Consider the following 26,719-nt stretch of genomic DNA (forward strand, 5'->3'; position numbering starts at 1 on the left):
CTACTTTAAAAGTTCCACAATTTTTAATCACTCCTCAAAACATACCTATTTCAGTAGTTCTTCCACATAATACACTGTAAATAACGACTGTTTTTTATTTATATTTATTTACTATTTCATTGTCCTCAACAATATTGGATTGTATAAAACATTAAATGTCCCTGCTACATGAATATGGATAATTGTAAATGTGCACCAAAGGCACCAAATGCAAAGTAAATGAAAAAGTACATGTCAGATTTGATTTTAAACTACACATCACATAGAAGTCAGTAAAGCATTCACATTGGAAAAAACGATCTTCAAATTAATTGATTTCTTTTCAAGCTTCTATGTTCTAAAACCACAAATAATCCAAATCCCAGTCAGTTTACTAGATGACCCAAGGTGGGACATACCTTGTGCTTGAAGTTCAAGATAAACATTCCGTTTCAGTTTTATGATAATAACGATTATGTGAGCTGCTACAGTAATAGACAACAGTCCTTCTCAAACAGTTTTCATTCACTTTTGAATAATATGCAAGCATTACAATTGATGTGGACAGTGTTAAGAAACAATGTACTTAACTGAAGCCCCGTGGCTGTGCATGACACAAACAGACGTTTATACTTGATAAAACATGAGATCAATGACAATCACCAATACATCTAGCTATGATATTGATGCGGTCTTGGCAATCCACTCCACATTTTGCCAGCATCAATCCGATAACCATCCACAATTCAACTGTCAAATTAGCCTCAGCTTTGACTTGAGCCTCGTGACTAACACTATAGGGTTGGATAAGCCAGAGAACTACTAATTCAATGTCTGTAGCCCGTCACAGGTGCAATGCGAGATGGGAGGGTTTGAGCTATAGAAGCTGAGGGAGACCACATGAGGTCAACCTTTGTCTGGGTCAGTTCCCTTGTGGTCATCACTCCACTCCGGTCTATAGGCTTGGGCTCAAGCTCCATTCACTTTCTGTTATTAAAGCTCATTTAGACTTTGTCATTCAACCTTGTCGTTAGCTGAAAATCTGTTATGTTCAGCAGGCGACGCCGACACACACACCATTTACAATAAAGTATGAATTAGCCTTAATCGTGTCCCTGTTCCCCATCAGCGACCCCAGTCTGATTCCGTTTGGTTTGGTCTTTGTGTGACGAGTCCAGGGCGAGCTGGATAGCCCAGACGCTGAGCGGTCTCATGTACGCCAGGGAGCGATAGATGCCCTTTTCACAGTATGCTTCGGGTGTCTGGAAGGCCATGCCGAGTCTCTCCCACACGGTCCGATAGCAACCCTCCGCTGTGCGAAGTCCTTCCTCCAGCATGCCCTGAGAGGACAAACAGCCAATCGGGCGAGAGCTTAGACCAAAACTTCAAAACACCAATGTTATAGTGTTCGTGTTACAAAGTACACGGAACACTGCAGTTCCATGTTAGTTCCACAGGGAGGAGTAACACGTAAGCAAGAGTAACATAACAGGTTAACAAACAAACATCAAGAAAAAGAAACATAACAGGACATTTCACTTAATCAAGTAAACGTTAAAAACCTCTCTCTTTAATAGGAAAGACAGAATCATAAATTGCCAATATTCAGACGAGCATAAAAAAAAAAAAAACTTGCCTCATAGATCATGGTGGCTGCCAATCCGTACACCACTCCGATCCAGACCTCATCCGATTGGACGCTGGAATGGTCGGGCACTCCTTCAGGCCGCATGCCGTTGACGGCGCCCATCTGGCCTCCGGCGAAACTCATCACGTTCAAGTCAAAGACCGACTTCAGTGCACTGCGAATCTTCTCCTTGGGAAAAGCCTTGGGACGGAGGAAGTCAATGTTGGGACCTTTTCAAAAAGTATTTATTTAAAGACCTTTTAAGAGTCGTACAAAGCCAACTCGAGTCGTGACAAATCATGACAACAAACACAATATTTTGGACCAAACAAATAATTACAAAGAAGAAAAACAACAGTTTTTTTATACTTTCTAATTCTTTGTTTGGCCTAAAAGCTAAAACATTGTGTTTATTGTCATGATTTGTCACGACAAGAGTTGGCTTTGTCCACAGCGTAAACGTATTTAAATACTTTCTGAAAAGTCTATGAGGAAAATGAACAGGGATTTATTTTCCGGGTCTCTCGAGGGGGCGGGACTGCGACACTCTATAGTGCAAGCAGCATGCATTATAAGACCGTAAGAACACAGCAGATCTAACAACCTGTCAATGTTGTGCCTGTAGACAGGCCATTTTTGCTCAAAAAAGGAACGCAAACACACTGGACATTCCAATTTGTTGAACTGAGAGATACACAAGAAATCACCAATCCCATACATGTGCACACTCCGAAATGATCAGATTTTGTATTGTAAATCAGCAAAATAATTCAGTTTTTCTGGTCCGTCTTTTTTTTTTAACCTGTGATCTCTATCATGGTTAAAATAGAGTTACAAAAGTTACAATGGGTTTGTATAAGAAGAGTCTGATAAAAAAAATAGGGTCAAAAATCTAAATACTGAAGCAAGAAACTTCAAAACTGTCTGGGGTACTCAGATCCCAGACAGACCCCAAACATGTTTGAAAGTAAAATATCCCTTTAATAGGGACATTTTTGGTTCAAGTAGTTCATATGGAACACTGTGTTTTTGTCTGCTTGTTTTGTGGCGGCTCCCCATATAACCCAGATGATGCATGGCTTCCACTGTTATCACAGGATTATGAGTCCTTGACGCTGTCACAGGAGCAGAGAACAGAGCAGGGCATGCAAGTGTGTCTGGATCACACATCCCTTGTTAGTGCGGCTGAAGCAGTAACTGCATTTAATGTAGCATGTCTGTGAATAAGAGCGCAACATTTTCTACATTCGAGTCGCTGCACTTTGAATCTGCTGCACGCTGATTTGTAGCATGTCATTTTCACTGAACTGAACATCAGCATGTGCTCTCTCTTGATGACATGTTAGCCCATGACATATTCATTGAACACGTGTCACGGATATCTAGATAACTGACCTGGAACTCCCCTTCACCCAGTCCGGAGGCCCTCAGGAACCAGTGTCCAGCACACTGGTCTGACATGACGCTGTTAGACAGGTCTCTCCCACTGCTGTCATAGTTGTAGTACTTGCCTGAAAATAATATAAGCAAATTAGAATATTTTATACCCATTTAGACCTGGTGCAAACTATACATTGTTAATACCTTTCAATCCGGATGCTACCGCTGTGTCTCATTGGTTGTTGCTATTCGTGTACGTACCAAATTCTTATTTTTAATAATATTTTCAGAAACCTTATGTTAGGTTTTAGAAGGCGTTTTTTTTTTTTTCAGCCTCAGGTCTAAAAGAGTTTAAAAATATACGTTAAAGAAAACGCATGAGCCCTATTTTTGTCTTTTAATTATGATTGATCATTTAAGTCTAAGAAAGTTGTAGAGTAGGTTCAATTGAACTTAGTAGATTCCAGTAAATCCAGGCACCGTTTGTACAGTTCTAGCTTTACACAATGAGGAAGGTCCTTAAGACCGTAGTCAGGACAAATGTTGTTTGGTAAATAACAAGTCCTACACCAGTGCGCAGGACTGTCTCTAAAAGCAATTCAACAACGGGGGGAAAGAAAAGCTAGATTTACTACTCATGAACTCACCATTCCACAGCAGCTTGTCATAAGCAGCACTGCCTCTGTCCAGTATGTCTTTGAAGCGCTGATAGGCTGCCTCGTCCTCCATCAGCTTAGCCATCTTGCACATCACGCACACCGACGCCAACCACAGACCTCCGCAGTATGCACTGGAACACACACAAAAGACTAAATCACATAAACTTGAAGTCACCGCCAACAGGTGGCACCACACTACAGTAACAATGGAGAGTGCAGAGAAGTACGGTATATATAAAACCATAGACATAAACGCCCCTTTCCGGCTCTGGAGCGTATGTTCTCAAGGGAGGGCAAAACTTTCCCGAGATTCCTTTGCGAAGCACCGCGGAAGCATGAGCGTGCGTCACAGAGCGCATGTTCGGGTCTGTAAGTCCCGGAAAAGATGCGCTGTGATTGGCCAGTAATCACTTGAGTGGCAGCGTGACGTGTGACTTCCTTCAGCCAGTGTAAATTCTTCCGCCCCTCCTTCAACACACATGGCTCCAACGAACAGCAGCGGCCAATGAGGCATCTGTATCCATGTATAAAACAGCTGGAGAAATCTAATTCAGCCAGCTGAATGAAAACGCAAGTAATTTTATAATAGGTTATATCCCGAGAAAAAGGATACAGCCTCCGTCAGTCCAAACTTTGCCGTGTATGTAATGGGAGAGGGTTAGATTCGCAGCTTTGAACATGTAGGGTACATGTAGGGTGCACGCACTCTCCTTAACATTAATCCAACAGGGCTATAAACAGGAGGTGGCTTGTGAAAGGCTTTTGATATAACCTTTGAACACAGGCTCAGCTCCCTGCATAGAGCCAGACAAACAAGTTACAAATAACACATAACTCAGAGTCATCATGGAGCAAGACCATTTCCTGCATTTCTTTTCTTTTTTTGTCACTGTGGAAAAAAACTTGAGTCATGCTTCTTGCTAGCCTCTCTCTGTGTCTCTCTCTCTCTCTGTCTGTCTCTCTCTCTCTCTCTCTCTCTCTCTATCGCTACACATAATTCACATACGGTATATGAAGTGAATTATGGGTTTTAAGGCCAATTCTGTTGTGTCAGTGCTATCGTTGTCCAATGTACAGTACATTGCCTCTGTCCAATTCTGTTGTTCATACAGAATCCCTCTTTAACACATAGACTGCTACAGGTTCTAGCGGACCCTGGCTTACTGGTGCTGAAGGCTTAACATGGGCTTTTTGAACTTTTTGGGGGGCCCACAGCGAGGGGCCTCTTATAGCGAGAATCACAATCGCATAAATAAAAAGAAAGCCCAACTTGTCCACTTCAATTTAAAAAAAAATTTATGATTCTACCATCTTCCATTCTGGAGATATTGACCTTTTTCTAACACCTGCTTTTGCCTGCACGCTGCTTGTGAAAAAAAACAACAGAGATATGGAGGCCTGAAGTTGACAGACATTTCAGTTCAGTTTTTTTAGTTCAAAAGACCGATATAAAATTGAGCACAAATAATATCCTATACAAACCATATACCGAATGAAAGCCCTGAATGTCTACTTTTAGGAGGAAAACAGTACACATTGTACACATATACAGTTTGTCACTAATTGGCTATTGAATGCAGCTTGCGCCCACCAGAGAACTTTAGAGAAGGCATGGACCCGAAGAACTATTATTCACAAAATAAGGCCTATAGCGACATGTACATACTATATACCGTATGAAACAGTAGACTCTCTGCTTTCATAAGAAAAATACCACCCAGAAAAATCACACCCCTGTGTGATAGTTATTCAGGCCCATGCCATCTCTAAAGTTCTCTGAAAAAGATAATTTTAGAGAGCATGGACCTAACAACTAAATATTCACAAAATAAGGCCTATAGCGACATGTACATACTATATACCGTATGAAACAGAATACTCTCTGCTTTCATAAGAAAAATACTAATACTGTAATAATAATAGAAATCACACCCCAGTGAAGTGAGCAGTGCAATGTTGCACTGCTCACTTCACAACATTGCACTGCTCACTTCACAGGGGTGTGATTTTTATTATTACGAGTAAGACGCGCGAACGCGGAAGGCGAACGCAGATCGTAAATTGCAATAACAATTAGAATAAATTACAGACATGATCTGCAGGGTGTCATAGTTAGTGCTTGGACCACGCCAGCTCCATATATGGTCACAAAAGACGCCATCACACTCATGTCACCATGACTCAGCCATAACCATATAAGGAGTCCCCAAAGCAGGACCACGCCATCACACTCATGTCACCATGACTCACAAATCACTCAGCTCCATATATGGGCACAAAAGGGCCAGGTCCACATATACAGTAAGCGGGACAGACAGACACACACACACACACACACACACACACACACACACACACAGACAGACAGACAGACAGACAGACAGACAGACGTGATCTGCTAGGTCTCATAGTAAGTGCTCATTGCATTCGCAATTACAGTATTAGTTTTTTTCTTATGAAAGCAGAGAGTCTTGATGCACATTATCTGATCATAAAACGGACTTGGAAACTTTCTTCAATCGTAGCCCCATATGTGCCCTCTCCCTACGCTCATTGAACTCATTCTGTGATTCGAGCTACAAACAATCGCAGTAACGGGGGGGGGGGGGCAACTAGGCTTTGAGGAAATGATCTTGCATAATCAACATTATTGTCGATTGTCGTGTGCCGCTCCAAACATGTCCAGACATACCACTAACCTCATCGATCCAGTCTCGCGTATCTATAAGGTGAGACGCGAGACTGGATCGGATTGTGTCTGGACATGTTTGGGAAAAAAAACAAGAAAAACAACGAGATGGATGCGGCAGAAGCAGCACGTCAACGTATTTGGAAGAAAAAAAACGAGAAAGCACCACCTGTCGTTGCAAGACAAACACCCGTATGTTGCTGATAGACAGATAATAATCGATCCGATTTTGTCCTGCCGTTCATTTTATCACATTAGGTGCAGGGCAGGCTGCTCGACGGTGAGTTTATAATAGCCTGTTGTAACGAGAAAGATTGGATGGTTGGATGCGAGCAGCGCAGCGCGAGCAGCGCAGCAGCAGCAGCAGTACGGCTTGCGATCAGCGACCAACGTATCATGGCGGGCCCTCGATAATGATGTGCAATCTGTCCATGACTAACTCCACATGTGTCTGGCAAACGTTACGTTATGAAATCAAATGCCGATCGTTGCAGGTTTATATACGGGCAGAGAGCAAATCGCGTTGTATCTTGTTCCGAGAATGAGAGTGGGGGGGGAACTGCCAATGCGATCCAAGAGGAAGAGACCCCCCCCCCCACCATTCTCCCTCGGGAGAAACCATGTAGAAACAGGAGGGGAGGGGGAATCGAGTGTATTCACACAAACAAGAGCATTGTCCCATCCATTTTAGATCCCCTGACATCTGCGTTGGTCTATGCCGGACGGCCGTCTCCATTACGTTGTACGTCCTCGCATAGACCAACCAATAGGCGGTGCCAGACGCTTCTCAGACCAACACCTCTTTTCAGCAGGGGGGGGTTTTAACTCTTTTTAGAGCCGATCGGTGTTACATTATGAGTTGTCCGGGCGCAAATATAGTTGAACTAAAGTAATCAATAAAAAAACGTTTTTTGGACCATAAAACGTATAAAAACGTTATGCGCTTCTTGCGCTTGGCTATAATAAAACGTTTAAAAACGCTTTCAGCATTCTATGAGTTAAAACCCATTTTGGCCTGACGTCGAAAAAAAGAAAAGAAAAGATAACGTTCGCTCTGAAAGAATATATATTCAAAGAGTTGTGCCGCATTTTTACGATCTTTCAAAAATATCAGACCTACAAGCTCGTAGCGCGCTACTCGGTGGCGCACTATGAGCTTGTAGATCTGCTATTTTTCCAATAGCTAAAGTATATAACATAATGCTTAGTGAAAACACCAAAACGGGTTCCCGTCCAGAATGGGTTCAACCCTCACCAGTAAACAGTCCCATTTAAACCTCACCTGGGTCCAGTAACGGTCCAGCCATCATACGTCTGGTCAGGGTAGCCCGAGTTCTCGATTAGTCCGTCACCGTCCGTGTCAAACTTCATCTCTGACTCCATCACAGCCTGGAGGAACAACCACAACAAGGAACGCCAATAAGAACAGGTACAGTATCTGAGCAGGTAACCCAACACACACACACGTCAGCCTTTATTATTATTTATAATGTTCCGTTTACAGCCATGCTAGCTGTGGGGCTCCAAGGATAACAATGTCGGCCTGTCAAACAACACATCCCCAGTGAGATATCTCTCTTCTAAAGCTGCGTTCAGACCGGAATAATTATAGTCGCCTCAGCTTGTCCCGTTTGAACCACGCCAGGTCGCGCCCGTTCGCGCAATTCTCGTCTTTGCATTGACGCTCTAACCATCCAAGGACCACCTTAAGGATTGACATGGAATTTGCTGGAGGATGAAGCCTACACTGAATGGCCTCTTAGTGCAGCCCCTGCATCACAAAAAGCAGTGGTTCTCAACATTTTCAGATCACATTTGAACTTTTTGAAGCACTTGGAATGTAGGAGTTGAGGCATTACATTTTGTTTGACTCGGTTCCACAGAACATGTTTGTCTATTTCTTATCGAATTTGACAATTTTGGTAATGTTTGACCAGTTTTCATAGTATAGTTTGATTAGGTTGATTTGGTATCGTATTTTTCTTTGGGCATTAAAATGGTCCTAAAAGTCCTTAACTCATTCTAGACGGGAACCCCTTTTGGTGTTTTAACTAAGCATTATGTTATACTTTAGCTATTGAAAAAATTAGCAGATCTAAAGATCTATCTATTTTTGAAAATTTGTGAAAATGTGGCACAAATCTTTGAATATATATTCTTTCGAAGACTTTTCTTTATTTCGACGTCAGGCCTAAAAATCCTTAAATTGTCCCACAGGCTGAGAACCACGGACATACATGTTGAACATTACTGTTCAGTTCATCCCATACCTGACAGATAGGCCACATGTCTTTGAGGTACTGGGAGTCTTGGGTGAGATGGAAGTCCCTGTAGACCTGGAGGACAAACTTCAGGTTCAGGTCTTTCCAGTCTGCGGTGTCATGGATGAGGTAAGCATTGACCCTCTGCCACGGCTCATCGTCTGAGGAAAAGGAGCACAGGTATGTTGTCAAAAGACAACTTTATTATTTCAAATGTATTTCATGTTTAGTCTTGCCTTTGAAGTAGACAGCTAATGGCATTCTTTGTAAGCTTTCTGTAGTGAATAACTCCATCAATAGTGGTGCTTTACGAACTGCACACTCTCATACCTGGGTCTCCGATGTCATGAGGAACCACATTTTTGGCCTTGACGGAAGAATAGCGGCCGCTCATCAGATGAAGCCTCTCGGTGGGGTCAACCTGAACCACGCTGCCGGCTTGGAGGAGGATAGAATGTCGTTTAAAAAAATGCCCAAGGTTCAGTCAAAACCAAGAACCCGTCACCGCAAACCCATTTCTCAGATTCCGATTCAAATAATAGCACATTTATTTTAAACGTATCAAACCATTGAGAAGACGGCCTCCCAACTCACCGATGTCATACTGTAGGCTCAGGGCCAGTTTGGGCCACAGCATGATGAGTGCAAAGGATGCGTAGAAGTGCACGTCGTACGTGTTGTACATCCTGTACTCCTGACCTGAGAAGCGAGACAGTATATAGGGGATCAAACTTGACCATAAACATTCAGCAAATATTCAACCAACAATTGACATATCTACTGGTTTCAAATTGGTTGGATATGCCGTTTTATTAAGGACGTCCCATATTTGTTGATTAATCAGTCGGTTTCGGTCTTAGTCAATCAATCAAGACTTTGTAGTTGATTAACCATTTTTTTCTTTAATTGAACCCGTTTAACTTCCAGTGGGCAGTAGCCATTGTGTTATCAACCTCACCGACATGACATGGCTGGTCTCTGCAAGACAAACAATTCTACACATTTGTTGATTAAATCACCAGCTCAGTGGCCTTGTGGTTAGAGTGTCCACCCTGAGACTGGGAGGTCGGGGTTCGATCCCCGGGCGGGTCATACCAAAGACTCTAAAAATGGGACCCAGTGCCTCCCTGCTTGACACTCGGCATCAAGGGTTGGATTGGGGGTAAGTCCCTGCGACATACTAGCGTCATGTCCAGGGGGTGTACTTGTACATCAAGCTGCCTCACGCTACAGAAACAGCCCTATGGGCCTCATGGCTCGGCAAGGCTACTTACTTACTTGTTGATTAAATCAGCTATTGCTAATGTCTTGCCACTCACCCTCTAGGTAGGCAAAGCGTCCGTACTCCTTGACGATGGAAGGCTGGGCAGGCAGACCCCCGTCCTCGCTCCGTACCCCTCCGCTCACATCGGTGTCCTCGGGGAGCTCCGTCCACACCGTCCCTCCGTCCACCACAAAGTACAGCTCGTTGAACAGGGCCGACTTGTACCAGGAGGGGAGAGAGCTATACGGCACCAAAGAACATTTACAAACAAACAAAAAGGTGAAAAGAGCTACTAAAAGTACAGAGATAGATGTCTCAACAATTTTGGAAATCTTTGTAGAAACAATGGCAGTGGAAGTTAATTATTGTCGATGCCTTCCTCGTCGTCAGGAATTGGAAATTCACACTTTTAATGTCACGAACAACGGTGAGATGAATCAATAAAGATAAATACACAAATCACTCATGCTGTGGTTTAATGTTTGCATTCGAAAACACCTCGCAAGAGTGTCCATCTGTACTCCATGTATATTAGAAAGTTACATCGTTTATAGACGGGGACTGCTGTTATCTTGTCTTCATAAACACCTGGTTTTACCAGGTCCAGCATATACGAATGCCATATGCGGCTTACTATAAGAATCGTTACCTTGGCTGCACAGTAGCCTCAACAGAGGCTACTGTGCCACTAAGCACAAACAAGATAACTAAGAGAGAACCAACTACAGCGGACATGGCTTCTGTCTGCAAAGTTAATTAATGTTCCATCATGGCATACCTGTCCTGTAGTATGGGCCTCTGCCACTCCTCGATGCTTCTCTCCCATTGGCTGTAGTGTGTCAAGGCGTAGTGGCTGAGTGAGGGAGACGCGTCCCCCTGGGTCCCAAAGTAACGGGTGTATCTCCTGTGAATAGAAGTGTGAGAAGCCCCCCTCAGCAATAATATAAATACTTTCGTTTCTTGGTTTCTTTTTTCCCCACTCTTTCTGCTTTTTCTCCTTCTGAAATGTACACTGAAGCGATGTTGCCCTGTTGCCCCTGTTAATTGTTGACTTGATGCCATATGTAGTCCATCTGAAGAAAGCGAGGACTATACAGAGACATTGGAGATGGAGCCACTTGGAGGGAGGATGGAAGAGGGGTGAAAAAAAAAACCTGGGAACTTGTATCCTTGTATATATCTAAGAGAAATGCTGTCTATACTGTACTGCTTTTTCAAAATAAAATAAATATTATATATATTTTTTTTTAAACGCTTGCCATGATACTAGCGCAGTGTTTTTACACTCTGGTTGGTAGCTGGTATTAGATATGAACCACTCCAAGGAACAGCAATGTCCCTACAGTATGTCCGTCCCTATGTTTAGAGTACCAACAGGGGGCACTGTTGCACCACTCACTTCAGACTGGTCTGATTTTGTATAAAAGAAAGAGGTATCCGTTAAACTATTACCACTGAACGGCTTTGTTCAGGTTGTTTGTTTGTGCATGCGTGGCGACTGGCGAGTGCTCTATGGTCATTAGGCAAGTGTCCAATTACATCACACCAACTTACACCAAATACGTTTTGCCAAGTGCTCTTATTTGCAAAGTCGGCGGTAGAGTTAACACTGCAGGGCAATGAGTAATTGTTTTTCCAACAAGTCGTGTCGCAACAACACACATGTCCTAAATCATCTACATAAATGGTATCGCCCCCACATTTGTACATCATTTAACTAAGTCAGCCTTGACGGTTTATCCAATATATTACGGTTAATGATTTATCTTATTTAATGGTGGAAACTGAAAATGTCTAATTGTATTCTCTGCAGCTGTTCGGTCTTGTGGCCATAAGGACTCTGTTCTTGTTACCAGTCTAAGTGCCCTTATTTTTGCGAACGCAGTGAGCACTTACTATGAGACCTAGCAGATCATGTCTGTCTGTCTGTCTGTGTGTCCCCCTTTTGTGCCCATATATGGAGCTGAGTGATTTGTTTGTGATTGATGCAACACACTCCATATTTGGACGTATAGCTGCGTTCGCTTCCCGCGTTTGCGCGTCTTACTTGTATTATATTGTATACATGCATGTACTGTATGTTTTTTTTAAAGTATTGTCTGATGTATTATGTATTGTCCGTTTGTACAAAAAAAGAAAAATGCAATAATTATATTGTTTTAAAAAAAAAACTAAGTCAGCCTTGCACTTTGGTGACTTCTACTGAAGGCTATACCTGACGTGCACCCGTTCCCTGGAACCGAAGGTGATCTTGGGCATGTCCCAAGATAGGCTGAACTCCAGGGCGTTGTGACCCTTGGCAGGTACCGAGCAGGAGGCAGCCAGGGCCGCTGCCACCGTCTCTCCCTTAGGGGTGGGCGGGCTGGAGCCTGGGGGTCAGCAGAGACAGGAAGGTATTAGGGGTGCAACTGAACAGAAATACAATCAATTTAACCCATTCTGACCTGAGATCAGATTCAAAAAATGTTCTTCTACATCCTGACAGTTTTCTGAAAAAGCTATGTTTCTATGTCAGTCGTCAAAAAATAGCAGACCTACAAGCTCGTAGCGCGCCACTCGGTGGCGCGCTATGAGCTTGTAGATTTGCTATTTTTTAATAGCTAAAGCATAACATAATGCGAACACCAAAAGGGGTTCCCGCCCCAAAATGGGTTAAAATGAGATTAGTTCGATTATATTCAACTCCAACAAATACGAAATGACCCTATTATGCCTAGTTGATCACAGGATTAGAATTAACTTCTGTTCACACATATCCATGTCCATTCTGTGCCTTCATGCAGCCTGTCGTTTGACACTGACCGGTAGGCGAGTCCAGCCGTCCGTCTTTGATAAGGTCACTCCACAGGCTTCCACAGGTTCCCTTTGGACTGAATGCCGTCTGGTGACTGATCTCCCGGTCAGGCTGTTAGGACACACGCACGCACGCACGCATACACACACGCACGCACGCATACACACACGCACACACAGTCACACACACACACACACACACACACACACACACACACACACACACACACACACACACACACACACACACACACATCAGTAGTCAGCACAATACATTAATCAGCCTAATGCTTAATAATGAGCTCTAAGCTCTTTCGAAATATCTGAATCTATAGATTCTAAGATTCTAAATCTCAAGGTAATTCCACAGCAAAGCTGCAATGTGATGGCATGTTGGCCAATGTCCAACTAGCCTGAAAGTATCCGAGCTTTTCTTGGCATAGAGGAGGGGTGGATCAAACTATAGTGCTGGAAACGGACGCCAGCATTGGTTCAACAAACCGGCCTGCCCTCCCCCGCCTACAAACCCCCCCTCCCCGGTGGAACACAGAGAAGAACACCAACCAACGTCACCAAATTTGGAGCGACGCCCCTCTGCACTCTGACTGGTTAGGGAAATAAAATGTTCACTCCTACGCCACATTTCCTGGATCGTTTCAAGGAAGCTCTGAGAAGGAAGAAAAGTGGTCACTTTCATGGGAGCCAAACTACCCGGAAGTTTGGCAGAATGCACTGGAGAGCTCATGAACCAGCTCATGAACAAACATTATTTATGAATGACTCAGACCTTTTGTAAAGTAATCACTTCTGCTAAATAACAGAAGACATGTAACACATATTGTTTGCTGTGTTGCTTTTCGATGTGTACACCGTGTAATTTTAAGTACCTTTTTGAACGTACCAAGTATCGCGAGACTTCCCACCGTTTCCTGTCTGGCAGCCAAATATCGCGATACTTGAGGAGCCAGAAACGATACCTGCTGCTGTTTAGATCCTCAGATAAAATTATATACTGTGCACTCTGTGCACATCGAAAAGTTCTGTTATTTTCCAGAAGTGATTACTTTACAAAAGGTCTCAATTGTTCATAAATAATGTTTGTTATGAGCTGGTCCAGCCGGCTCCATTCACTGCCATGTATTCATTGCACTTCCGGTGTGAGTTTGGCTCCCATGAAAGTGTCCATGAAAGTGCCATGGCGCAGCCCAGTCACGTGACCACTTCCCTTCCTTCTCAGAGCTTCCTTGGATCGTTCGCCCAGGCTTTTCTTTTCTTTTAAAAAACATAAAGCTTGGGCCCGCGAAGGGCTAATGTCCAACCTGTTCTCGTGCTGCCACGCACAGAGTGTAAGGGTTCGCCGGAGGGCAGTGGTGCAGCAGGACCCCGGACACGGCCTCCCCCTCCTTCTCCAGGTGGAACGGTTCGTTCCAGTGCCCCCCTGCCTTGTCGTCCTTGTGGCCCGACCCGTTGACCACGGTGAACATGATGGACACGTCCAGGGCATAGTCGTTGGCGTTCTCTATGTCCCACACGAACACCGCCACCGGGAGGCTGGAGTCCTGAGGGAGGGGGTGAGAGAGAGAGAGAAGGAAAGATAGACAGACAGACAGAGAAAGAGTGAGAAAGTGTGAGATGATTTTCTTCTTCAATCTTTAATATCCAGAATTTACACAATGTTACGCAATGTTTGTGTTTACACAAACACTCAAAATTGTCCATTCATTGCGTTTGTGTTAGGACAAAGTTTGTGTTTACACACACACACACACACCAAAAGCTGGACATAGGAGTACCCCTCAAAAATAAGATATTTTTTGGGGGGGTGAACTACTCCTTAAAAGGCCAATGTTAGAATATTTTCACTATATGCAAGACAACACAAAAAAAAAAAGAACAGCCTTGCTAAACCCTCGAGCACAACAACAACCAAATGAAGAAAGGCAAAACAACCAATCCAGAATGGGGTCAGTGAGCGGGACACGTTTTACTCGGCTGGAATGTTGCATTTTCTTTTTACGTTTTACGTTACCTGATAGTCATGCGGGATGACGGGGGACACCTGTCTGCAGGTCAGGGTGACGTTCTGCCCGGGCAGGTGGTACACGGTCCAGGCGCGGGGGTACAGGGCGTGGTAGAAGGCGTACTCGCCGCAGTAGCCCCAGTTCCAGCCCTGCAGCGCGGGCGGGCGCTCCACCGACAGAACCTGTTGGTAGACCGTCTGGCCGCCGCGGCGCAGGCACACCGTGAACTAGTAGGGAGAGATGGAGGGGGGGAAAAAAGGAATGTCTTTAAAGGGCAAGACCACTTTTTGAGAGGTTTGGGTTGTTTTCTTACCTTATTATGGGCAAACTATTCAATTTCATGAGTTATTTCGCTCCGTTGTGTTGTTTATTAGCAATTTAAGAAATAAAAATAGTGGCTCATTGACTTCCATTTGTAACGGGGAAACAGCTCTCAAAGTCACTCTTTTAGCACATAAACCAACGCAACCAAAGCTGATTCTGACAGTTTATGACACCAGGAAAACTCACGCGGTTTTATTTTCGTCTTTTAAGATAGATTTATAAAGTTACTATTTTAGTCGGAGATAGACTGTAGCAGTACTACGGCGTTCCCAACTCTCGCGGGCCGTCTTGCGAGGTTTCGTTTGTAAACAGAAGTCTCCACGCTGTTTGAGATGCACCCTTGCATATGAGCAATCCCAGACACAGACACTTTACAGTACACTTCTTCTAAAGTGTCTCCCTCAAACACGTCCATTGTGTATGTTTTTAGTGACAAGCGGACGAGATCAAATCCATTTGTTTACATCCCCTCTCAAACACAAATAATGGAAATGGCCGAGCTACGTGCTTACAACGCGTTGCATTGTGTTGCATCGTGATGTTGTTGTGAGCTTGTATAAGCAATTAATTAAGAAAATCCTTTTCTTCTTCAACTCTTTTTTAACGCTAATGCAGTTAACACACATTTACATATTGCAATTTGCAACATACTGTGTAACTTTCTCAATTGAACAAGAGACATTTTTCATATAAGCTTTCACAACATCACTGATTCACTGGTATGCGTTTCACAATAACCATTCCTCATGAATGTGTTTTTGATAACTTCTCGTCTAGCAAACATATTAAGACCAGAAGGAAATGCTTCTCTTTAGAAGAAGGCAAATAGGAATGATTTCCTCTCCATCTCCCACAGCAAATCAAACCCTGTGCGTCGGTTGGGTTACAGCCAACAGATGTGACATACGTATGGCTCTTTGTTATGTGTTTACAACACAACCAACCATACATGTTTGCAGTTCGTACGGTATAGTCCCACTGGATTACAGGCTTGACCGTCAGCTTTTCCCCCCTCCCAGCCTTACAAATTGCACAAAATGTACACTTTACTGTGTACACGTTTTCCATTGTTTATAAGTGTGCATTGTCACTGCGGTTGTAAAGACATGACACGGTACACTCAGTAGCTTCTGCTTTGTCTATCTTGACTGAATGGGTGTCATTTTGTTTGTAGATTCAAATGAGGTCTGAAAAGCATCCCGGATCCCATGTAGCCAAACATGTAGCCAAACATCATGGGCTGTCCACACCAAGCCCTAACTGTAACTATATGTATAGTTTTCATTTACCGGTAGTTTTAATTTCACTTTCGTTCTGACTCAAATGGATGCCAGAGTCCACCACAACTATAACGACAACAGTGGTGTGAATAATGCAGATGGTGTCTACAGTAACTCTCTGACCCTGCAAATAATTGGAGATCGGATATCGGTCATAATTTCATAATCGTGCACCCCTTACCTCTGAACATAAAATTAACACAGCTATTTTGAACACTTCAAATGCTCTAATCTTAAAATAATCTGAAATCTAATCCGAAAATAGCCCATCTACAAGCTCTCAATGCAAACATGCTATTTTTGCTAGGCTTCCATAGAAGACTTGCATGGCTCGTATGAAATTCAAATGACTGAAATCAGTCATGTCGACTAAGAATGTTAATCCATTTTGTATCGCTATAATTACAGTGCTTTGTGTCGACGGGCACAATATTTCTAGTGGGAATCGGAAGGTTCCGGCTCCTTCTGTCATTGAGCAAGACCCCTAACTATGTAGCTCCCAATGAGCAGATTGTAATGCACATTGTAAAGGAGAAAGGCGCAAAAAATAAATGCATCATTTACTACATACCTGGTTAGCTATGACGGTTTTGTAGTGGTACATTCCTGGGTTCATTTGCCATCTGCAGAACTCCCCCCTCCAGCCTCTGGTGATGGTGCCTCCCCCGATGCCTCCAAGGGGAGCTCCTGCATAGTTGTACCAAAGAAAAAAGTACAGGACTGAACAAATAATGGACTTTATGCATTCAAAGACTTAACAAGGCGTCACGTGTGATGTGTGATGTACTGTATAAGTCTTGGCTAAAAACACCTACCGTATATCTGACGCAAAGGCAACGCACGGAACATATCGATGAAGGGAGCCTTCTTTTCCACTTGAGTCTTCTTGTACCACCATTTCAGATACCTGGCACAGAACAGACACACATGATCCGATTACTTTGGGTCTTTGGGTAACTTCCCGTTAGAACAAGTTACAAATGTTTGCTTGATACTTTTTTCACTACATTCAAATCAAATCAAATCAAATCAAATGTATTTATATAGCACATTTAAAAACAACTCTCATTGTACCAAAGTGCTTCACAAATACAATACAATACAATATAATACAGTGTAGAAGACGTCAATAATAAAACAACAGACAAATAGGACAGAATAGTCTAAAAGAAAAGGTGCAGGATCATGTCGGTGGTGGAAAAGCTTGTGAATATAAAAATGTTTTAAGTTAAAAGACTCAACGGAGGGCGCAGACCTAACCGCGAGGGGAATTCTGTTCCACTGAGTGGGGGCTGAGACGGCAAAGGCGCGGTCGCCCCTGAGCCTCTTATTTGTGTGCGGAACCCCTAAGAGACCCCTATCTGCTGACCTGAGGGTCCTGGTAGAGGGGGGGATAGGATAGGAGGTCAGTGATGTAGGAAGGGGGCCAGCCCATTGAGGGCTTTGTATACAAACAGGAGGGTTTTGAACTGAATTCTGAACTTTACATTGGAGAGGACCCAAACTGATAAGACACAATCACTGAACAAAACAAGGTTTAACACTTCACACAGAGACTGAATGACTAGACACTCCACACAAACTATAGTGTTTAGTGGTTCCCACATTTTTTAACTAGAGACACCAAAAATTGATTTGACATCTCCCCAGGGCCCTATAGTGAAAATAGCTTGTAGATCGGCCATTTTCACAACTTTTCCCTCTCTCATTCATCGTCTTCACCAGGCCGAAGGCATGGGGAGAGAGTATGTTTTGCAGTCCGTCCGTCCGTGTGTGTGCGTGTGTGTCCGTCCGTCCGTTACCAGCTAATCTCCAGCACCGTTAAACCGGTTGATGCCAACGATGAACCTCTGCCGCAGATTTTCCATAACAGCCTGTTATAGCGCCACCAGGAGGCCGACTTTTGAAAAACACATTTTTGGATATTACTCCTCCAGATTCTGTCCAAAAATCCCGCAAATCGTTATATACCATCTCTATAGTCTCTATGTGTTCAAGACGGATCTGTCCGATATTTCAGATTCCATCCCAATTGGCTAACATTGTCTTTCAAAGTTTGCAGGATTGGCCCGTTTTGAACAAAAAGCCTCAAATCATGAACGGAGCGTGCAATTTCCGTGAAATCTTTCACAGACTTTCCTACTAGGCTGAGGAATATATTTTCACATTGGCGTGTTATAGCACCACATTGGCGTGTTCTTTTTCGACTAAATCTACAGTTGATTTAGTCGACTAAATGTTATTTTGGTGTCGAAATGGCTGATTTTACACTTCGACGCGTTGTGTGCTTGTAGATCTGCTATTTCAGCATGGAAGCAAGTGTGAAATGTCTTACTTACAGTATACTGGAGTCTAGTTTTTATTTGTTGACCAAATTGTCAATATATTTAGTCTTACTTTTAGTCATCATAGCTTAGTTTTCCATGTAGTTTCCATTTAGTTTCCTTGTTGGAAAGTCGACGAAATCGACACTGGTCTGAACGCACCTTTAAAGGGGAAAGCTAGATATTTCCCAGGATGTATCTCCTCGTGAGAAGGGAGATAAAAATGGTTAACGAGGTTTGAAGCTAATTGGTCATGTGCTGGTTACAATCAGGGATGCTCTTATTAGTTTTATGGGCCAACTGACATTGCAAATTAACACATAATGTGGCATCGCACAGATATATATGCGCTTTGAAAGCAAGCTCTCTTCTCTAACCTCTTCATCTGTCCATTCATACACTAGGAAATGCAGCCACAGCTGTTTAGATGCATTCAGCACTCTGAACTGCCAGCAGCGACACACACACACACACACACACACAGACACACGCATGCACGCACGGGCACGCACGCACACACACAGAAAGAGAGAGAGACAAGGGCGAATCTGTGGGACTGCTAGATAAAGGCAGGAATTGTTTCTCGTGCTGCTGCGTGGGGTCAAAGTGGCACATCCAGTGGAGTGAGTGGACGGACGGGTGCTTGTTTGTGTGCAGCGTGCGCAACATGTCACAAAGACCACCACACTACGGTCTTCACGTGAACTAATGATCAGGGTGCGCTGCTGCTATCGTGCCAAAACAATGCATCCTGTTCTTCTGGGTGAGGTCTGAACCTAATATAGGCTGGCTTATCTGCCATTGGCGGTGCCAAGATAGAAAGACAAATAAACTTTTATTGATCCCACAGGGGAAATTCAGTTGCCATATGGCAGTACAGTTCCTTTCTTTCCCCTCCCGTATCGGCTCTGTGTTTTCTTACAGCAGTATCAGTACAGTTTCGGTACAGTAGATGTAGAGGAGAGGATTACAGGATCGTAATCGAAATGCCATGAAGAGGGACAGCAATGTGTTATTTTTGTATTTTTTGATTGACTAATTCAAGTCGACTAACATACAAGGCTGCAGTGCCAGTAATAACCTTTACAGTACAAGCTTTTAGCTGACGTACGTAACATAACCAGTCGAATGCGGGGGGGAGCATATGGCACACATCAACCGCAACACTGATGCAGATAATGTATGCACAGAGTGCAATTCGATTACAGTTTGGACATGGGTTACATGTTGCTTTCCTCTCTCTTGATTTCCCGTGTCTCTGACAACGTCATGTATACTTTAAACAAAGCAGAAAGTTTCCGTAAAAGTAATATTTTTAAACAATAGTATCAAAAGAGAGCTGCGTTTATCTTTACGTTATACAGTAGCATGGGAAAGTTCGGTCACAGAGGCATACCACTGTGGCCAACCACTCCGGCTTTATTATAGGGGGATCAAGAGATGACTGGGATTGCTTTTGACCATGTGTTGTTTGAAGCTGTGCCAAGTAAAAAACCATTGATAGGTCTCTGGACAGAGGAGCCACTGCTCTCGTTTCAATCTTTGAATATCTTCCAGATATTCAAGAGCAACTTCAAGATGTAATGTGCTTATTACATCGTAGTAGTCTCGTCTCACTGGCTGCGACCATGAATGCTACAGACATTGATTTGTACAGTACTTAGTCTGTCAGCTCAACAGGGTGTGGAATATGGAGGGTTTCCTCTAGAAATGTTTGTAGCTGTGGGAGTATAGTTCCAGTTCTTTCTCACTCAGTCCTGGTTTTAGGTCGGCTTCTCTCTCTCTCGCAACTCACTCTATCAACTGCACAAATTGTGGCGTGACTTACAATTTAAGTTACTAAATAAAGATATAAAAAAGGTGTGTGGTATAACTAGTACTGATATAAAAGATATTAAAGCCTGAATACATTTGTGTCAATAACGCTCCTCCCTTAGACCTGGGCCCACTTCAACCCTTTGTGGTTCCCACGGTCTCCAATTTAGGAGTTCAAATGGATATTGGATAATGCTTTTAAACTTGATACACAAATAAATGCTGTGGTTAGATCTAGTTTTGATCATTTGAGGCTTTTATCACAAATCAAATCAGTTTTGATTTGTGGACCTAGAGCGAGTCATACATGCTTTTATTACAACTCGCCTCGATTATTGTAATGCCCTCTACGCTGGGAATCACGCAAGCCTCCCTCTCCTGCCTTCAACTTGTTCAGAATGCTGCCGCACGACTTTTAACAGGAACCCGGAAAGTTTTAGAATCCATCTTAATTATTGTTTGTTTTTAAATCTTTAAATGGATCAGCGCCTGTTTATGCTTCCGATCTCCTAAAACCCTATGTTCCATCTTTCTAGATCACTTAGGTCAGCCAATCAAATGCTCCTCGTCATCCCCAAGGCAAGGTGTGAGAGAAGAGGGCACTGAGCCTTTTCAGTCATTGCTCCTAAACTGTGGAACCAGCTTAGTTCCTAGCCGTGTCAGGCTGGCTAAAACACATCTTAAAACTCATTTCTATTCCCTGGCTTTTAAACCGTGAATAATGTGTACTCCTGAGTGTTTGATTTTATTGTATATGTTTTTATTACTGTATTGTATTGTTTTATTACTGCTTTGCTACTGTACAGCACTTTGGTCAACTTTGTTGTTTTAAATGTGCTCTATGAATAGAATTGGAATGGAAATGTTACAGGCGCATACAGAATTGCTTGTGGAATCATTTTGTGCAGTCACCTTAATGTGGGAGGATGTTTAGTTAGTTTAAAATAAATGTGTATAATTCTGCAGACAGTGACTCCTTTTCAACTCTTTCATGGTTCAAGGTCTCTTCTTTTTAGATTAATCGAATAATAGTGAAGCGCAGTTTTATCTTTTATTGTGAAAGAATTGTAATCGATTATGTAGTTTGATTAACTGTTGCATGTCTTCGCGATCCATTTATGCTACTGAATTTATGTAGAAAGTATTTTCTGTCCATGTATTAATTGTGTACACAATTACATACACTCTAGATATCAAGTCCTCAAGCCTAGAAATAATTACTAATAATTGGACACAATGCATCTCCAGGATATAACTGAAAAGCAAGTTTAGTTTCACTTTCCCCAGAAGGCCTTGAACATACAATAGGATTGGGGGAAAAAAGCTTACTTTTCCTATCACACCATTCCTTTATGCACTCCTTTAACTTTCGACACACAAACCCCTCGCCCCCAAAAGGAAACATAATTCTATTTTCGTTTAATAAATCAATTCAATTCATTAGTTTGATTAAATGTTGCAGCTCTAGCGACGAAAATGATTTATTTAACTCCATCTTGTTATGACAGTTTGTTTTTAGATCACATTTTTTTAAAGTGATAGCATAGGCCCATCATGGCTCCATCGATGTAGCTGAGTCACTGGTTAAATCTTCAGGCCTCTGACTGGTAGTATAGGCCAACTACTGATGCAATGACAATGTCATTCACAATATCATTGCTGTGTAGGCTGTAGCAACACTAACTCAACTCCATCTACCATGACAATGATTAACAAGTATTGCCATGGTGAGGACTGACTGACTGACTGTGGAATCTTTTGAGGTAATCCGTTGATGTTGATAGAGCCACACCTTTGAAGTTTGAACAAACGTCACAGGGATAAGCTCTGAAGTCTGCCATGTACATTATGTTATACATGATTTATTAATATGTAATGGTACACTACTGTACGGCACAGAATGCTGGAAAACAACAGAAAATGACATCCATAAACTATCCACCTTCCACACATCATGCCTGCGAAAGATCCTACACATATTCTGGCCCAAGACCATCTCAAACAATAACCTCCTCAACATCACCCAACAAGACAACATGCACAGCATAATCAACAAACGCAGGTGGACCTGGATTGGCCATGTACTCAGAATGGACATCAATGCAATCCCAAGAGTCGCATTACACTGGACCCCAGAAGGAAAGAGAAAGAAAGGCAGGCCCAAAACGACATGGCGTAGGACGATCGAGAAGGAGCTCCAGCTACAACATCAGAGCTGGGGGACCATAGAGAAGATGGCCAAAGACAGATGCAAGTGGAGGAACTTTGTTGCTGCCCTATGCGCCAGCCGGCGTAATGGGCATAAGTAAGTAAGTAATGGTACAGCCCAGCCCAGGTGTGCTGCTGATAGGGCTCACACCAAATTACACAACCACACACAGTGCATTTGTTGCCCCATATGTGCCCTCTCCCTACGCTCATTCTGTAGCTCCGAGATGAGGTCACACCCTGGGCCCCTCCCACAATACACGCTTCTTCTTCCCTTTTCTGCACAATGAATCCAAAACGTGAAGGGGCAGAAAGGGTTTACACTACGTCCCGTCTTTTGTCAGTCGCTTCCATGTTTATCAAGGAAGTTGGGGAGGCGCTTTAGTGCCTCCCCGGTCGAAAGTTTCCAACTGACTTCAGTTCACTCGACATGCATGCGCACGACTTCCTTGATAAACATGGAAGCGACTGACAAAAGACGGGACGTAAAGGCTCGGTTCAAATCGCTAGTTGGATTTTGTTGGGCGTTGCTAAGTTTGAATTAGTGTAAACCCTTTCTGCCCCTTCACGTTTTGGATTCATTATGCAGAAAAGGGTAAGAACTAAGAAGCGTGTATTGTGGAAACTTGCGCCCTTTCTGAACCGCGGTGGGAGGGGCCCAGGGTGTGACCTCATCTCGGAGCTACAGAATGAGCGTAGGGAGAGGGCACATATAGGGCTAAGTGGATTTGTTGAGTTAACGTGAAACAATAATGAGAATAAATTAGAAAAACTAGTGTGCTCTTAATTGGAAGTAGATGTTTGGCAGATAACAATTAAATTAGCTTAGAGTTACATTTTTAACTATTATATCAAACATAATATATGCATATTAATTCAACCAGTTGGAACTCTGGTACAAAGAGCATCCCATCCTGTGAAGGCCTAATCACTTATCGCTAGCGTTATGACCCAGGCTCCACAGCCAAACAGTACAAGTAGTCCTAAAGCAGCCACCTGCTAGATTATTTGTAAACATCATTTATATGCCAGTATGACAGTGTGTATAAATGAAATACAGTTTCACAACTTGATACATTCTACTGTATGCCTCTGCCATCAAACTGCATTGTGAAGATGTTATGACAACCGATATAGAGAATGTTCATGTTGGCTGCATGCCAAAGCTAAATTCTAAGAGCCTATTCTAAGAGTACTTCCTGTATGGATTATTACTCATCCAAAATTCAAAAGAGTTGTAGGGGTGTGGGTAGTAGCCTGTATTAGTTAAAACGTAAATAAAAAGGTTTACAAACAGCAGTTGTGTTCCCTGACACACGTGTATAGCTAGTTCAAGTGTAAGAAAAGAAAAACAAGTTTTGGGGGCATATTGTGTCAGACTCGCATACAGTAGAGTAGAGGTAGGATTAGATTCCACACCTGCTCTCAGGTGTGGGCTGAGACACATGACACTACTAGTGGCAAAAGCCCCAACTCACCAGCTCCTCTTCCATGGTAACATTGGCTATAGTAACCACTTAAACCCTATACTTGGTTTTTCAAGGCTCTACAACACTATAGTGCCTATTCTGTTTTCACACTACATCACATATATCTTTGCTGCAGTGCAAAGGTTCGTTTCCCCCATCAGAATACAGATGCTAAGTGGTTAACAGTCAACAGACAGCCCTAGTGTGAATGTCTGCCATTTACCTGAGTCCAAGGCCGATGTGCTCCAGGATGTTGGAAAGGGAGACATCTTTTGCTTGAAAGGGCTTTCGCTTCTCTTTGAACTCGTGCGCCAGGCAGATTCTCCATCCCTCCTTCGGTACGTGATAGCCAGGTTCTTTGGACACATACGCGCTCATGAGGTCTGCGGTTGATTTCTCACCCCAATCCATGGTGTCTTCTTCAATAGGGCACCTGCTAAAGGAATGGTTCAAACTTCAAACCTACTGTTTTCTGTCACTGCAGGCAGCAAAGTCGCTATCTGTATACGCCCTGTATGAGTTATTGTCTAAATCGCCCACTGGACTATTCCACTTGCCAAACAGCACTCGAAAAACTAGCTTTGAATACCTGTGGAGCAGGTGTGTGCAGGCAAAGTGTTCTTCCTTCAAGAAGGAGGCAATAAAACTAAAGCCTAAAGGCAATTGCCATACTAATAGATAAGGTCCACATAAGCATTTAACGGGTAGAATTTATCATTTTGAATGTGTCTCCATGCTGAACGTTGGAGAACCCTGCTCATTGTAACTTTAAAGAAAACACAAACCCTTTGCAATAAGTCCTTTTTGCACAAATCCTTGGGTGACATATGGTCTGTCAGATCTGTAGAGATCTCGGTTGGTGTCAGCAGCAACAGGAGATACAGAGTGAAGTCTCCAAGCCTCTGCAGATCAAGCCTGTCGGAACCAGAACCAGTAGCAGTCGGTGAGATGATCTCAGAACCTTCAGACACCTAGGCTGTTGCCGCGCCAACAGAACCGGGGAAACGGTCATGTAACATTAGCTACACCGAGCCCAGCCCAGTGCTAATGCTGCCGGGTCCGGGTGAGAAGAGCATCACGTCACGTCCCAGTGCGAGCAACATCAGTGGCAACTGGCAACAACAATGTCTACCCAGAGAACACGGTCAACTGTCGCTTAACTGTCATCAAAGTGTCATTCTGCACCATGCAGCAGATGTCTCAGGTCCATTTGAAGGCTGCTAGCAGAACGGTCAATATGCAAACAGTTCCCCGTAAAAAAACCAAACCAGACCAGAGCTTCTCTTGCTGCGAGGCCGAACCAACATGCACTGGAAACATGGGGGGCTCAGCCATAGTCGCCGCTCAAATTTGACTTCGAATTGCAACGGTTCTGGGTGATATTATTGCTTGAAACACGTAGCACTGAAGTACAAAGTATAAGCTGCGACAGGTGTACACAATGCATGTAATAATGTGGTCTCTGTCAAATGTACCCGAGTGAGTGAGGATATTCCCCCATTTTACAGCTTTCATCGTAGAGTCCGTTACGTCACATTATGCCACGGGCGTGATTCAAGGAAACCAGAGCCAGAGTTGCGCCATTGAGGGGTCAGAAAACAGAGCTCGAGCGCTGTCAGTGTTCATGCAGCCCTGGAGTGTGACAAGCTGGAGTTTGAAATACATTGTTTTCAACGAGGGCAGCGCAAATATCAGCAAATTTTAGGATGATGTGATGTGTGCAACATCTACTGCACAGTGACAACTAAAGTCTCTGTAACGTTTATGTTGTACTATTACTAAAATCACACCCGTGTGAACTGTGAAGTGAGGGGCGCTCTAATCATCTTACAACATCAATTACATTACAACATGTTTGTTTAAAGCAACGGGTGCTAATGTTTGTTTTAGTCCTCAACACAAACATTACATTTCTCTGTATTGTCTATGGCGTTTTCTTAAACAAGCATCGTTGAAAAACAAACATCCTCAAAAAAACGATCTAAAATAAAAGGAATTTAAGATCATTAAAGCTGGGCTGTTGCCAGAGTCCAGTGCATTCTGCCAACTTACGGTCCCAGGACTTGTCACTCTTAAAGCCTGGGTATCGACTATCGAGGCTACTCTTCGCCTAGCACAAGAGGCAGGAGCCGCCATTGGACTGGCCCCATGAAGTGAACGGAAATGTCGTAACTCTGTAAGCGAATCCAAAACCCAAAACTCCGTTTCTGTGACGCACGCGGAACTGCTTCGCCTCTAGCAAAGATTCAATCCCGATTGGAGCCGCTAGAGGCGAAATGGAACACAAATCTGGAGTTTGCTTCTCTCCCTTTTCCCCCTCACTATTATGTTTCTTTTCCCTTTTTGCTTCCTTTATGATGAATTCCTGTTCTGTTCTTTGACTATATAGAAGTGTCTATTTGTACGTCTCTAAATGTTTTGATGAATTGAACATGGTGGACCCTCTTGTAAACAAGTGTAATGCTTAATTGGGTCGTCCACTCACAGTTAACAGTCTTTGTATTGAGTTTGTGCTTGAAATGTACTGCAATTCTTCAAACTGTTAATAAATATTTCAATCAATCAATCAATCAAAACAGATTTTAGTCTACAGATTTTTGGCATTGTGGTAACTTGTGACATAGTA

At 43.2% G+C, this 26,719-nt stretch overlaps 1 protein-coding gene across 2 annotated transcripts; it reads right to left on the reverse strand.

The window, feature by feature from the left end:
- Window positions 1–486: 486 nt before the first annotated feature.
- On the reverse strand, window positions 487–25,353 carry gba2 (glucosidase, beta (bile acid) 2). 2 transcript variants are annotated; one of them, XM_080791733.1, is made up of 18 exons: window positions 24,879–25,353; window positions 24,317–24,526; window positions 17,093–17,184; window positions 16,849–16,964; window positions 14,682–14,900; window positions 13,972–14,211; window positions 12,662–12,764; window positions 12,075–12,228; window positions 10,638–10,763; window positions 9,915–10,099; window positions 9,190–9,294; window positions 8,926–9,033; window positions 8,605–8,756; window positions 7,617–7,723; window positions 3,634–3,776; window positions 3,002–3,117; window positions 1,616–1,807; window positions 487–1,319 (listed from the first exon to the last, which is right to left on the reverse strand). In XM_080791733.1, exons 2-18 carry the CDS (start codon window positions 24,502–24,504, stop codon window positions 1,083–1,085), a joined length of 2,583 nt encoding a protein of 860 aa, XP_080647859.1. In that variant the 5' UTR covers window positions 24,505–24,526; window positions 24,879–25,353; the 3' UTR covers window positions 487–1,082. The 2 variants fall into 2 exon arrangements, with proteins under 2 accessions (XP_080647859.1, XP_080647858.1); XM_080791732.1 differs by having other exon boundaries at window positions 24,317–24,529.
- Between the last annotated feature and the right edge of the window lie 1,366 nt (window positions 25,354–26,719).

Source organism: Protomyctophum bolini (genome assembly GCF_963924005.1).
Source record: "Protomyctophum bolini genome assembly, chromosome: 20".
Classification (NCBI taxonomy): Eukaryota; Metazoa; Chordata; class Actinopteri; order Myctophiformes; family Myctophidae; genus Protomyctophum; species Protomyctophum bolini.